The sequence below is a fragment of the Pseudophryne corroboree genome, chromosome 1 (genome assembly GCF_028390025.1).
Source record: "Pseudophryne corroboree isolate aPseCor3 chromosome 1, aPseCor3.hap2, whole genome shotgun sequence".
NCBI classification, from domain to species: Eukaryota; Metazoa; Chordata; class Amphibia; order Anura; family Myobatrachidae; genus Pseudophryne; species Pseudophryne corroboree.
In genome coordinates, this window is record NC_086444.1 from 110,235,903 (window position 1) to 110,251,904 (window position 16,002).

The 16,002-nt window shown below is 47.8% G+C and overlaps 1 protein-coding gene across 1 annotated transcript; it reads right to left on the reverse strand.

Annotated features, from left to right (window-relative positions):
• Positions 1-2,091: 2,091 nt before the first annotated feature.
• On the reverse strand, positions 2,092-13,092 carry LOC135056574 (molybdopterin synthase sulfur carrier subunit-like). Its single transcript, XM_063961921.1, has 3 exons — positions 13,014-13,092; positions 11,036-11,157; positions 2,092-2,218 (listed from the first exon to the last, which is right to left on the reverse strand). The coding sequence occupies exons 1-3, from the start codon at positions 13,023-13,025 to the stop codon at positions 2,092-2,094; spliced, it is 261 nt and encodes an 86-aa protein (XP_063817991.1). The 5' UTR covers positions 13,026-13,092.
• Positions 13,093-16,002: the final 2,910 nt, after the last annotated feature.

Genomic DNA, 16,002 nt, shown 5'->3' on the forward strand with positions numbered 1-16,002 from the left:
TATTTGGATAAACGTGTGAGCGCCTTGTCCACCCTAGGGGGTGTTTCCCAGCGCGCCCTAACCTCTGGCGGGAAAGGGTATAATGCCAATAACTTCTTTGAAATTAGCAGTTTTTTATCAGGGGTAACCCACGCTTCATCACACACGTCATTCAATTCCTCTGATTCAGGAAAAACTACAGGTAGTTTTTTCAGACCCCACATAATACCCCTTTTTGTGGTACTTGCAGTATCAGAGATATGCAAAGCCTCCTTCATTGCCGTGATCATATAACGTGTGGCCCTACTGGAAAATACGTTCGTTTCTTCACCGTCGACACTAGATTCGGTGTCCGTGTCTGTGTCGACCGACTGAGGCAAAGGGCGTTTTACAGCCCCTGACGGTGTTTGAGACGCCTGTACAGGTACTAATTGGTTTGTCGGCCGTCTCATGTCGTCAACCGACTTTTGCAGCGTGCTGACATTATCACGTAATTCCATAAACAAAGCCATCCATTCCGGTGTCGACTCCCTAGGGGGTGACATCACCATTACCGGCAATTGCTCCGCCTCCACACCAACATCGTCCTCATACATGTCGACACACACGTACCGACACACAGCAGACACACAGGGAATGCTCTGATAGAAGACAGGACCCCACTAGCCCTTTGGGGAGACAGAGGGAGAGTTTGCCAGCACACACCAAAGCGCTATAATTATATAGGAACAACCTTATATAAGTGTTGTTTCCTTATAGCTGCTTAAATATATATAATATCGCCAAAAAATGCCCCCCCTCTCTGTTTTTTACCCTGTTTCTGTAGTGCAGTGCAGGGGAGAGCCTGGGAGCCTTCCTAGCAGCGGAGCTGTGTAGGAAAATGGCGCTGTGTGCTGAGGAGATAGGCCCCGCCCCCTATTTCGGCGGGCTCTTCTCCCGGTTTTTCTGAGACCTGGCAGGGGTGAAATACATCCATATAGCCTCAGGGACTATATGTGATGTATTCTTTTTAGCCAGAAAGGTAATCTCATTGCTGCCTAGGGCGCCCCCCCCCAGCGCCCTGCACCTTCAGTGACCGCTGGTGTGAAGTGTGCCTGAGCGCAATGGCGCACAGCTGCAGTGCTGTGCGCTACCTCATGAAGACTGAAAAGTCTTCAGCCGCCGGTTTCTGGACCTCTTCTTACTTCGGCATCTGCAAGGGGGTCGGCGGCGCGGCTCCGGTGACCCATCCAGGATGTACCTGTGATCGTCCCTCTGGAGCTAGTGTCCAGTAGCCTAAGAAGCAAATCCATCCTGCACGCAGGTGAGTTCACTTCTTCTCCCCTAGGTCCCTCGTTGCAGTGAGCCTGTTGCCAGCAGGACTCACTGAAAATAAGAAACCTATCAAAACTTTTACTCTAAGCAGCTCTTTATGAGAGCCACCTAGATTGCACCCTGCTCGGACGGGCACAAAAACCTAACTGAGGCTTGGAGGAGGGTCATGGGGGGAGGAGCCAGTACACACCACCTAGTGGTCAAACTTTTAAATTTTGTGCCCTGTCTCCTGCGGAGCCGCTATTCCCCATGGTCCTGACGGAGTCCCAGCATCCACTAGGACGTCAGAGAAAATAAATAATAATAATGACATTACTTCTCCAGCAACCTCTTAACTACAACAGAGAATAAAATTCCTGCGACTTGTGAAGAAAAAGGGATGGGTACGAAACACTGACATTCATCATGTAGACAGTGATGAAATGCCGAGATGTTAGACTGTTGATATTTCGCCTGTGGTGGCCCAGCAGTAACTTACCTTCGCCTGGAAGCCTCAACAGGGTATTCTGGATCATCACCCCTGATGCTGAAGCAGTCTAGTGAGTATTTGTACCCTACCTTCCCCCCCCCCCAACCTAACTCTAACCCCCTCCTCCCACCCCCGCAGCCTATTCATTGTGGTATCTACATTATAAATGCTGACCTTTTGACTACATCCCAATATATTGGTAGGATTCCAACCAGTCTAACAGAGCTCAAGTCTTCCTTTACCAGCCTGTGTCTGGCATTTCTTCCATGCTCCTCTTATAAAGCAAGTTTTAGCTCCACATCATGCATCCCATACCTTAATTTAAGCCGTTATCCACCACTAATGGGCGGGATGACTGCAACCTCGTCTCCAGGATGTAGCGTTAGGACTTCATCACCAATGGGAACATATTCCTGACAGACAGCGAAGACGATGTTATCTTCTAGGACGTGGAGCCTAAAGGAAAAAAAATAAGAATTTACTTACCGATAATTCTATTTCTCGTAGTCCGTAGTGGATGCTGGGGACTCCGTCAGGACCATGGGGAATAGCGGGCTCCGCAGGAGACAGGGCACATCTAAAAAAGCTTTTAGGTCACATGGTGTGTACTGGCTCCTCCCCCCATGACCCTCCTCCAAGCCTCAGTTAGGTACTGTGCCCGGACGAGCGTACACAATAAGGAAGGATCTTGAATCCCGGGTAAGACTCATACCAGCCACACCAATCACACCGTACCACTTGTGATCTGAACCCAGTTAACAGTATGATAACAAAACGAAGTAGCCTCTGAAAAGATGGCTCACAACAAGAATAACCCGATTTTTGTAACAATAACTATGTACAAGCATTGCAGACAATCCGCACTTGGGATGGGCGCCCAGCATCCACTACGGACTACGAGAAATAGAATTATCGGTAAGTAAATTCTTATTTTCTCTAACGTCCTAGTGGATGCTGGGGACTCCGTCAGGACCATGGGGATTATACCAAAGCTCCCAAACGGGCGGGAGAGTGCGGATGACTCTGCAGCACCGAATGAGAGAACTCCAGGTCCTCCTTAGCCAGAGTATCAAATTTGTAAAATTTTACAAACGTGTTCTCCCCTGACCACGTAGCTGCTCGGCAAAGTTGTAATGCCGAGACCCCTCGGGCAGCCGCCCAAGATGCGCCCACTTTCCTAGTGGAGTGGGCCTTTACAGATTTAGGCTGTGGCACGCCTGCCACAGAATGTGCAAGTTGGATTGTGCTACAGATCCAACGTGCAATCGTCTGTTTAGACGCAGGAGCACCCATCTTGTTGGGTGCATACAATATAAACAGCAAGTCAGACTTTCTGACTCCAGCCGTCCTAAACTATATATATATATATATATATTTTTAGGGTCCTGACAACGTCTATTAACCTGGAGTCCTCCAAGTCCCTAGAAGCCGCAGGCACCATAATAGGTTGTTTCAGGTGAAAAACCTGACACCCCCTTAGGAAGAAAACTGGAGACGAGTCCCAGTTCTGCCCTGTCCGAATGGAAATTTAAATATGGGCTTTTGTAAGACAAAGCCGCCCATTCTGACAATCGCCTGGCCGAGGCCAGGACCAACAGCATGGTCACTGTCCATGTGAGATATTGGTCAACAGCATGTTCACTTTCCATGTGATATATTTCAAATCCACAGATTTGAGCGGTTCAAACCAATATGATTTTAAGGAATCCCAACACTATGTTGAGATCCCACGGTGCCACTAGAGGCACAAAAAGGGGTGTATATGCAATACTCCCTTGACAATCTGGACTTCAGGAACTGAAGTCAATTCTTTTCGGAAGAAATTCTACAGGGCCGAAACTTAAAACCTTAAAGAACCCCAATTTTAGGCTCAAAACACTCCTGTTTCCAGGAAGTGTAGAATTCGACCTAGTTGAATTTTCTTCGTGGGGCCTTCCTGGCCTCACCCACGCAACATATTTTCACCACATGTGGTGATGACGTTGTGCGGTCACCTCCTTCCTGGCTTTGACCAGGGTAGGTATGACCTCTTATGGAATGCCTTTTTCCTTCAGGATCCGGCATTCAACCGCCATGCCGTCAAACGCAGCCGCGGTAAGTCTTGGAATAGACATGGTACCTGCTGAAGCAAGTCCCTTCTTAGCTCCCCAGGCCCTTAGTCCTCTGTGAGCATCTCTTGAAGTTCCGGGTACCAAGTCCCTCTTGGCCAATCCGGAGTCACGAGTATAGTTCATACTCCTCTATGTCTTATAATTCTCAATACCTTGGTTATGAGAAGCAGAGGAGGGAACACATACACCGACTGTTACACCCACGGTGTTACCAGGACATCCACAGCTATCGCCTGAAGGTCTCATGACCTGGCGCAATACCTGTCCCGTTTTTTGTTCGGGCGGGACGCCATCATTTCCACCTTTGGTCTTTGCCAATGGCTCACAATCATGCGGAAAAACTTCCCTATGAAGTTCCCACTCTCCCAGGTGGAGGTCATGCCTGCTGAGGAAGTCTGCTTCCCAGTCGTCCACTCCCGGAGAGAACACTGCTGACAGTGCTATCACATGATTTTCCGCCTAGCGAAAAATCCTTGCAGTTTTTTCCACTGCCCTCCAGCTTCTTGTGTCGCCCTTTCCGTTTACGTGGGCGACTGCCGTGATGTTATCCCACTGGATCAATACCGGCTGACCTTGAAGCAGAGGTCTTGCTAAGTTTAGAGCCTTATAATTTTGCTCTTAGCTCCATCTATGTGGAGAGAATTCTCCAGACTTGATCACACTTTCCTGGAAATTTTTTCCATGTGTGACTGCTCCCCAGCCTCTCAGGCTGGCCTCCGTGGTCACCAGCATCCAATCTTATCCGCTGATGCATCTGAAGATGCGATCCGGACCATTTGTCCAGCAGATCCCACTGAAGAGTTCTTGCGTGAAATCTGCCGAATGGAATTGCTTCGTAATAAGCCACCATTTTTACCAGGACTCTTGTGCAATGATGCACTGACACTTTTCCTGGTTTTAGGAGGATCCCGATTAGCTCGGATAACTCCCTGGCTTTCTCCTCTGGGAGAAACACCTTTTTCTGGACTGTGTCCAGAATCATCCCTAGGAACAGTAGACGTGTCCTCGGAAAAGCTACGATTTTGGAATATTTAGAATCCACTCGTGCTGTCGTAGAACTATTAAAGATAGTGCTACTCCGACCTCCAACTGTTCTCTGGACCTTGCCCTTATCAGGAAAGCGTCCAAGTTTCTTTTAAGAAGAATCATCATTTCGGCCATTACCTTGGTAAAGACCCGGGGCGCCGTGGACAATCCAAACGGCAGCGTCTGAACTGATAGTGACAGTTCTGTACCACGAACCTGAAGTACCCTTGGTGAGAAGGGCAAATTTGGACATGTAGGTAAATGTCCCTGATATCCAGTGACACCATCTCGTCCCCTTCTTCCTGGTTCGCTATCACTGCTCTGAGTGACTCCATCTTGATTTGAACGCTTGTATGTAAGTGTTCAAATATTTCAGATCTCACCGAGCCGTTTGGCTTCAGTACCACAATATAGTCTGGAATAATACCCCCTCCCTTGTTGTAGGAGGGGTACTTTGATTATCACCTGCTGGGAATACATCCTGTGAATTGTTTCCAATACTGCCTCCCTGTCGGAGGTAGACGTTGGTAAAACAGACTTCCGGAACTTGTGAGGAGGAGACGTCTCGAATTTCCAATGTACACCTGGGATACTACATGTAGGATCCAGGAGTCCCCTTGCGAGTGAGCCCACTGCGTGCTGAAACTCTTGAGATGACCCCCTACCGCACCTGAGTCCGCTTGTACTGCCCCAGCGTCATGCTGCGGACTTGGCAGAAGCTGTGAAGGGCTTCTGTTTCTGGGAATGGGCTGCTTGCTGCAGTCTTCTTCCCGTTCCTCTACCCCTGGGCAGATATGACTGGCCTTTGCCCGCCTGCCCGTATGGGGACGAAAGGACTGAGACTGAAAAGACTGTGTCCTTTTCTGCTGAGATGTGACTCGGGGAACAAAAAGTGGATTTTTCAGCTGTTGCCATGGCCACCAGGTCCGATGGACCGCCCCTTTATACGGCAATACTTCCATGTGCCGTCTGGAATCTGCCTCACCTGACCACTGTCGTGTCTTCGTCTGGCAGATATGGACATCACATTTACTCTTGATGCCAGAATGCAAATATCCCTCTGCGCATCACGCATATATAGAAATGCATCCTTAAAATGCTCTATAGACAATAAAATCTTGTCCCTGTCAAGGGTATCAAAATTTTCAGTCAGGAAATCCGACCAAGCCCCCTCAGCGCTGCACATCCAGTCTGAGGCGATTGCTGGTCGTAGTATAACACCAGTATGTGTGTATATACTTCTTAGGCTATTTTTCAGCTTCCTATCAGCTGGCTCCTTGAGGGCGGCCATATCTGGAGACGGTAACGCCACTTGTTTTTATAAGCGTGTGAGCGCCTTATCCACCCTAAGGTGTGTTTCCCAACTCGCCCTTACTTCTGGCGGGAAAGGGTATACCGCCCATAACTTTCTATCGGAGGAACCCCACGTATCATCACACACTTCATTTAATTTATCTGATTCAGGCAAAACTACAAGTAGTTTATTCACACCCTACAAAATACCCTTATTTGTGGTACTTGTAGTATCAGAAATATGTAACACCTCCTTCATGCCCTTAACATGTAACGTGTGGCCCTAAAGGAAAATACGTTTGTTTCTTCACCGTCGACACTGGAGTCAGTGTCCGTGAGGTAAATGGGCGTTTTTACAAGCCCCTGACGGTGTCTGAGACGCCTGGACAGGTACTAATTTGTTTGCCGGTCGTCTCATGTCGTCAACCGGCTCGCAGCGTGTTGACATGATCACGTACTTCCACAAGTAAGCCATCCATTCCGGTGTCGACTCCCTAGAGAGTGACATCACCATTACAGGCAATTTGCTCCGCCTCCTCACCAACATTTTCCTCATACATGTCGACACACACGTACCGACATACAGCACACACACAGGGAATGCTCTGATAGAGGACAGGACCCACTAGCCCTTTGGGGAGACAGAGGGAGAGTTTGCCAGCACACACCAAAATGCTATAATTATACAGGGACAACCTTTATAAAAGTGTTCCTCCCTTATAGCATTTAATATATATTTATATCGCCAAATCAGTGCCCCCCCTCTCTGTTTTAACCCTGTTTCTGTAGTGCAGTGCAGGGGAGAGCATGGGAGCCTTCCCCTCAGCCTTTCTGTGAGGGAAAATGGCGCTGTGTGCTGAGGAGAATAAGCTCCGCCCCCTTTTCGGCGGGCTTTTTCTCCCGGTTTTTAAGAACTGGCCTGGGTTAAAATACATACATATAGCCTTAATGGCTATATGTGATGTATTTATTTTGCCAATAAGGTACTTATATTGCTGCCCAGGGCGCCCCCAGCAGCGCCCTGCACCCTCCGTGACTAGGTCAGTGAGCCGTGTGACAACAATGGCGCACAGCTGCAGTGCTGTGCGCTACCTTCATGAAGACTGTGAAGTCTTCTGCCGCCTGTTTCCGGACCTCCGTTCTGCCGTCTTCTTCAGCGTCTGTAAGGGGGATCGGCGGCGCGGCTCCGGGACGAACCCCAGGCTGACCTGTGTTCCGACTCCCTCTGGAGCTCAGTGTCCAGTAGCCTAAGATCCCAATCCATCCTGCACGCAGGTGAGTTGGAGATCTCTCCCCTAAGTCCCTCGTTGCAGTGATCCTGTTGCCAGCAGGAATCACTGAATGAAACCTAAAAAAAAACTTTTCTAAACAGCTCTTTAAGAGAGCCACCTAGATTGCACCCTTCTCGGACGGGCACAAAAACCTAACTGAGGCTTGGAGGAGGGTCATGGGGGGAGGAGCCAGTACACACCATGTGACCTAAAAGCTTTTTTAGATGTGCCCTGTCTCCTGCGGAGCCCGCTATTCCCCATGGTCCTGACGGAGTCCCCAGCATCCACTAGGACGTTAGAGAAATATTTTAAGTCTGGTTACAGTACATGTTCATTACTGTAAGTACAGGTACATTAATGATCTCACACAGGACTGCTTACTTGTGTATTTGTGTTTTCTATACGGTAAAAAAACAGCTTTACTATTCCTGGTATATTTGGTATTAGTAGCACCCGTATCCTCCATGTCATATACCTGATATCACAAAAGTTAGAGCTCTTGTACGGAAAGCTATTTATCCTCATTGCGGTGACCTTATGTACTGACCTGGCACTGTGTTACTTCTATATCATATACTGGTACCAAGTACACCAGTATGGCTGCCTATAGCAAATACACAGACTCAGAGCTCTCAGCATATCATGGCTGAAGGGAGAGTAGGAATGGGGAGGTGGTTGTGCATTTTACAGCACAGTTAGAGCTCAGAGGAGCATTCCAAAGCTTCACTGCTCACTACAAAAGGAAATGTAACAGACCTTCTAAAGAGGGCAAGTGGAGAAGTTGCCCATAGCAACCAATCAGGATTTACAATGATACATCTCCACCTACAAATGCCATGTATCTGTGGTTGCCATGGTGGTCATATGACCTTGTAGAAGCTCTGCAGCATTATACATCATTAATAGCATTGTAAAAAAACAAACCAGTGGAAATGACCAAGCTTTACCTTATAGCCTGCCTCAGTCATTTATCTTAAAAATAAATACAAATCCCTCTTTCATGGATTGCTGCACATCCTTCCAGCATGGAGGACGGAGCTGAAGACGCACGGACACGCCACGCACAAGGTCAGGATGAGTCTCTGGCAGTCCGGGGGAATGGGGGGAGAGACATTGCAAAGCGCCTGTCCTAACAGTCTCAGTGCTGTACGACAGTGTTCTGATGCAGCCACAAATGCACAATCAGTATAAGGTGACAATACAGTTATCATCAAGTTATGGAGCATAAGGTGAGCCAGTGGTCCAAGCATGCGGGTACGGAGTACCCTTAAGAGTTTGGCAGCGGGTACCCAGTTCCACCTGCCACACACTTTGCACACTTGACTGCCATTACCACAATTATAAAGCTCACCAAAGCATCCTGGAGGCATTACTATATAGTTATCAAATTGGGGGCATTACTATATGTATTTATTGTGCTGGAGGCATTACTATATATTTCTAGCCTTGTCCCCAGAGTCCAAAGAAAAGGGTCTGTGTTGTCCGCTAGTGTCATGTAGCCACTCCCACTAGTGACATGTGGCCACGCCCCCTCACAACACATGACTACGCCCATTTTTCGGCACTCAGTACCACTAAGAAAATATTTCTATTTGCACCACTGAGGTGAGCAGATAGAGACAGTGGTGCTCATCAGATGCTGGCTGTATCTGTGAATTGGGCATGGATTTTACAATGGGTCTGTCCACATTTCACAGCAGTATTTAACACCTGCATTTATTTCTTTAATGTGTCTAACACGTTCTTTTGTTATCTTCATGTGTACGCCATGTACCATTATGGTGCTTAATAAAGAGATTTCATTTGATTTATTTATTTGTTAAAGCACAGAAGCAGATCGATACATGTTAGGGCATGGTGACATTTGATTATTTTCAGTCATTATTATAACCCCATGTACAGAGGGGATGCGGTTACATTGCCGACAGTCGGATTCCCGGCGGTCAGGATACTGACACCAGAATCCCGACCACTGATAATGCCGACAGCTGGAATCCCAGCTAACAGGGGTTATTCCCACTCGTGGGTGTCCATGACACCCATAGAGTTTGAATAGAACCTGTGGTGAGCGCAGCGAGCCTGCAAGGGGCTTCATTGCGCTTGCCCCCTCTGCCACCATTCTGGCGGCCAGGATCCCGGTGTTGGTTTGTTGACCGTCGGGATCCCGGCCACCAGCATACCATACCCAACGCGTACAGAGAATGGTGTATCACTTATAACAGTCCGTGGCCCACTGGAGCAGATCTTGTTCCAAAGGGGGAAACTGGTGATCCTGGAAGAAACTTCCATGTGCCCCAAACAGATAGAACACATGACCCTAGTCAGGGCTGTTTCTAGCCAATTTGGCTCCCAGTGCGAGATTTAAAAATGCGCCCCCCATGACATAAAAAATGTGCCCCCCCACACACACCTAGATTAAAAAAAAAACTTGCGCGCGTGGCCTCATCTAAATGGGTGTGGCCTCATTTAAATGGGCATGGCCTCGTCTGAAAAGACTACCTCACAATCCAGTTTTTGTCCCTGCTCCAACAGATCACGACCACCACAGGAAAAAAAAATTCTACCATATTAAGCCCCACACAGTAATGCCCCCTGCACCATATTATGCCACACACCGCAATGCCCTTGATACATTAAATCCCCACACTACGGCAGGCAAGAGTCCCCATTTCACACATTACGGCAGGTGTCCCCATTTTACACATTGAGAGAGAGAGAGAGAATACTTACAGAGGCGATTACCGCTCTTCGGCCCGCCTCACCAGTCGCTCCTCGCGCCGGCCTTTCCCTCTTCCTAACCTGGATCCCCCTCTGTACTCCGTTCGGTGGGGGGGAGTTTCGCGGAGTGACGGGGTTGCGTCGTGACGTAACGACTAACGACGCAACCGTGTCATTCCGTGAAACTCCGCCCCCCGAGCGGGTTACTCGGGGAGAAATAGGAGGGGGAAGCAGGGAGCCACAGTTAGTGCCGCGGCGGGTGCCCAGTGCGGTTGCACTGCTCGCCTGCCCCAAGAAACGGCCCTGACCCTAGTGCTATACAGCAGCAATGCGAACCACTGCGGCTCAATGTTATATGTAGCTTGTCTCTTGTTTAATACTGGTATGCTTTCTAAAGTGTTACAGTCTGTTGTAGTTATTGAAAGCATTTTGCAGCAGATGCCAGTGTCTGAAAGATATTCTCTGTTATCTAAACTGGAGAGTGGGTTCCATTGTTTGGAGAACACAGAAAAAAACATTTAATCCCAAGGACAGCCCCAGCCAATACTGTATGCAGGGCAATAGAGAGCCTGGCCGGGACCAGGTACTTCTCAGGGGGAGTGGCCTAATTACAGCAGGCGTGGTCATGCACCCTTAGAGAAAGTACCGAAAAAAATTGTATTTTAAGTGCCTCAATGGCCACACTGCAGCCCAGCACACAGCAGCTTGTGCTGGGCCGAGGATAAGAGCTGCAGCTACTGCTGCCATGTAAGGGGGATGGGCCCCTCCATCAAACCTGGGTAATTTGTACCCTCTCCCCCCTCTCTCGACACCACTGACTGTATGTACACAATGTGATATGATCGGTACAGTACCTGGGATGGAGATCAGCTATCTTCTCCCAGAGCTGTCTAGAGGTAATTTGCTGAGGCACAATTATGTTCTCCGAACGGGCACCTGCCAGCTCACAACTCTTGGCAAAGTACAACACCACCACCTTTAAATATACACATAGATTAGTGAAAAGTCAAAGCAGGTTGCAATGATACTTCTCTGGGTCAATTTGAATTCTTAACATCCCTTTATTCTTGGATGTACACTCTATATGCCATGATACACAAAAAAACAAAGCACTTCAAAAAGTTTCTTGGCTTATATTCTTAACAAATCAGAGAAAGGCAGGAGAGTGCTGCAGTGCTGGAGGCTGCAGGGGAGGAATCCCCAGGTTACTGATGCAACCCCGCTGTTGGCCCATGGACCGATTCATAATAAAGTACAATCTGAGTGTGGATGATTGTATGTGATATGTAAATAACCTGCTGTTGGCCCGCGGACTGATTCATAATAAAGTACAATCTGAGTGTGGATGTATGTGATATGTAAATAACCCGCTGTTGGCCCGCGGACTGATTCATAATAAAGTACAATCTGAGTGTGGATGTATGCGATATGTAAATGAGGGTATGGCTGCGGAGACACAATGGGTGTTAATATAAGAGGACGATTTACAGCAGCAGAGGTAAGTTATGGTAAAGGATGCTCAGGATAAAGAGGGTTCCAAGCTTAACCAGAACTTATAATTGTCCAACATAAAAAAAAAAAAAAGGGGTCTTTATTTAATTGGTTGTAATGGGAGATGTAAATAGGAAGTACTACAGTAGTAATACAGAGAGGAAGTACTACAGTAGTAATTAATGACACTGGGGTACTTTCTAGTGGACTCCTGTCCCAATCTATCCTGTTTAGAGCTGCTGGTCTGGAGGTGCAGAGTCAGAGACTACTGGTGCTCACCGAGAACCACTGAAAGACAGGATGGACTTAATGGAACAAAGCTTGCAGGATGCGGCCCCCCAGACTAGCACAGGCTGAGATTATGGAGAGAAGTAGATATGGCCGCTAACTAGAGTCAGTAGCAGAAGGTATATAACACACTGTAACTGTACAGCAAGTGAAAAGCACAGATGATGCTGCAGGATTACTGAACTAGTGAAAGATAATTCACAGGAGATATTGCAGGACTGCTGGAGCAGTGCAGGAATTGAAGCAAAGTGTTGCTGCCTGCAGGACTGCGGTAGCAGTATCAGACAATGCACTGGAAAGATTGCAGCCAAGTCACAGGGATACACAAGGAGATTTCCAAGTGGAACCCCAGAAGTAGCTGGAACTCTAAACACCATGGGGTAAATTTACTAAAATGGGAGTTCTATTTAAGATGAGATGTTGCCCATAGCAACCAGATTCTACTTCTCATTTATCTAGCACCTTCTAGCCCATAGATTTGAGATTTCTCTTCATTTCACTTTGCATTTTGTTAATTGATAAAAATTAACACTTTTGTTTAAAAGCATTCTTACTTTGCAGCATCTTTTTCACACCTGCCTAAAGCTTTTGCACAGTACTGTACATATACAGTATATATTTACCATACTTTGTATGGATTACAAAGGTTCTGTGGCTGATTGAAACCAGGTGAAGTGCAGGCTTGAAATCAGCCAGCCACAGAACCGGTGTAATTCACGGTTTAAAGGGGTAGTATGGTAAGTTATATATATATATATATATATATATATATATATACACATACACACAGTATATATATCACACACATACTGTATGTTACAACGTAATATACAAATATGTCATAGTAATACAGCAAGGCCAGCAAGCTAAAACTACCCAGTACAAATGACACACACAGACACGCAGCACTTCCTCTATCTATTGTAATGCACACTCACATGCAGCACAAGTATCAGTGTTACATCATGTGTACGTCTGTGTTCTGTAACACGTGAGAGCTGACTCTGCAGAGTTACATTGCAGAAGACAGCGAGGAAGGAGAGAGATACTCACCTCACAGCTCATGAAGGCAGAGTATAGGAGTGTGTGCCAGCAGTCACACACAGCAGGACACGCACAGGACCGAGCTGCAGACAGGAGGGGAACACACACTCACAGGGCACAAGGCAGAATCCTGCATTCACACTGTGACTGTGAGCTTTCAGCTGATTGGTAAACTACTGCTCTCATTGTAATCTGCCTTCACATTGGGCCACACAAAGTTCCACCTACAGTACAGTGCAGAGTGCACACCCAGGGCCAGGGTTGTATACACTGCAGAGAGCTCAGTCAGGACAGAGACACAAGAGACTGAAGTTCGCTTCTTATTCAGTCAGCTGCTTATTCACTTCTTATTAATGCTGCAGCTTCTTATTCAATTCTTATTCATGCATACTTCCCAACATGACCTTCTCCAGGAGGGACAGAATGCTCTGCTCTTGGACTTATCTCTCAATTTATGATTGTCATCACCTGTGGTAAAACCATACCTCCCAACTTTTGTCTTCTGTGAAGAGGGACATATGCGCGGCGAAGTCGCGCGCGCTCCCGAAAAGGAGGCGTGACCTCTGAAAAGGGGGCGTGGCTTCACGGAGGACCCGCGGTCGCGAGCCACGCCCCCTGTTTTCGTCACTGAAGGGGCATGCCCAGCGCTCTGTGAGCCGCTGGCATGCCCCCTCTCCCTCTGTCTCCAATGAATAGACGCTGTGCGCATGCGCACAGCGTCTATTCTCCGCTGCTCTGCTAAGCAGGGCAGCGAGAGACAGACTCCCAACTGCCCCCCCCCCCACCGCGGGACACTGCGGCCCGCGGGTGGGACAGCGGGACAGTCCCCAAAAAACGGGACTGTCCCGCGAAAATCGGGACAGTTGGGAGGTATGCTAAAACCAGTGGCGTAACTAGAAGTTTTTCTCCCCAAGCCAAAAAATTCTTCGGCCCCCCCCCCCATAATTGGCACTATTAAAGGGACAAGTATGCGCGCGCGCCGCAAAAAGGGGGCGTGGTTTCGTTGTAATGGGCGTGGCTTTGCATAAAGGGGCGTGGTATTGCAGGAAAAGACTTCCTTATACCCCAGTTTTGCAACCTGCACGCCCAGACATTAGCCACCACAGGAAAGAAAAATAATCCTGATTCATGCCCCTTACATTATTTGTCATTTTTCCTCCTTATAGTAATGCCCAGTATACATTATGCCACATACTGCAATGGCCCTTAGACATTATTCCACACACAATAATGCACATGACACAATATGCACACACCATAATGCCCCCAACACATTATGCCACACACCGTAATGCCTGTGACACATTATGCCACACACCGTAATGCCTGTGACACATGACAACAGGAATCGCAATGCCCGTTATACATTATGCTACACACTGCAATGCCCCTGATACATTATAGCACATACAATGCCTGTGACACATTATGACACACACTGCAATGACCCTGAGACATTATACCACATACCACAATGCCCGTGATATAGTATACAACACACAGTAATGCCTGACACATACCGCAATGCCCGTTATACATTATGCCACACTGCAATGACCCTGAGACATTATACCACATACCACAATGCCCGTGATATAGTATACAACACACCGTAATGCCTGACACATTATGACACACACAGCAATGTCCGTGATACATTATGCCACACACTGCAATGACCCTGAGACATTATACCACATATCACAATGCCCGTGATATAGTATACCATACACCGTAATGCCTGTGACACATACCGCAATGCCCGTTATACCCTATGCCACACTGCAATGCCCCTGAGACATTATACCACATACCACAATGCCCGTGATATAGTATGCCACACACCGTAATGCCTGTGACACATTCTGACACACACCGCAATGTCCGTGATACATTATGCCACACACCGTAATGCCCATTACACATTAAGTCCTACAGTAAGGCTTCTAATTACTTTTAAATTACCTGCTCGTTGCCAGGGGTTTCATGCTCTTGGTTCCATGCACGGTGCCAGGAGTTTTCATGCTCAGGGTGTCATGCCCGTTGCCAGGTGTTTCATGCACTGGGTGTCATGCTCGTTGCCAGGGGTTTCATGCACTGGGTGTCAGTGTAATCTGTGCCAAGTGGAGCGGAGCGAAGGCACCATGCCCGAAGCATGGCGAGTGAAGCGGTGCACTAATTGGGGTTCCCGGTCACTCTACGAAGAAAACGACATAAAAAAAAAAAAAAAAACTCATGTCGACCTTGTTCCTGTCGACCTTTTGTCCATGTCGACCTAAGGCATGTCGACCAATTGGTGTCGACCTAAGGTGTGTCGACCTTTTTGTTGTCGACCTGGAGTCCCAGACCCCTTACCGGTCCCTGGGGCAGCCTCCGTAAAGGACGCTGCTGACCGCAAAATTGAGACCACTCTCAAATCCCTGTACACAGCTGCTGGGGTGGCCAAGAGACCCACTATTGCTTGTGCATAGATCACTCGGGCCATTGCTAAATGGTCAGGTAATCTAATTAACGGGTTAGATTCCTTATCCAGGGGGGAGATAATTTTACTCCTACAGCATATACAGGACTCTGCAAATTTTATGGTGGAGGCCGTAAAAGAAATTGGCTTGCTCAACGCACACACCACTACCATGGCAGTGTCAGCATGCAGGGGCTTGTGGCTACACCAGTGGACTAAGGATGCAGATTCCAGGAAAGGCGTGGAAAGTCTACCATTCACAGGTGAGGCCCTGTTTGGAGCTGAACTGGATACGTGGATATCCAAGGTTACGGCGGGTAAGTCTACATACCTTCCTTCCGCAGCCCCCCCCCCAGCTAGGAAGACTTACTCTGCTCCAACTCTACAGTCCTTTCGGTCAGCCAAACTTAAAAGTAAAACCAAAGGTTCTTCTACAGCCGTCAAAGGCAATAGAGGTAAACCCAGAAAACAAGCAACTGAAGGTTCACAGGAACAGAACTCCGGTTCTGCTTTCTCAAAGCTTACAGCATGATGGTG

Excerpts from the sequence above, each read along its gene's own strand:
- LOC135056574 (XM_063961921.1), bottom strand. Across the intron at positions 2,219-11,035 it reads ATAGCTGATCTCCATCCCAG|GCTCCACGTCCTAGAAGATA; the intron begins GTACTGTACCGA and ends TTTTTCCTTTAG.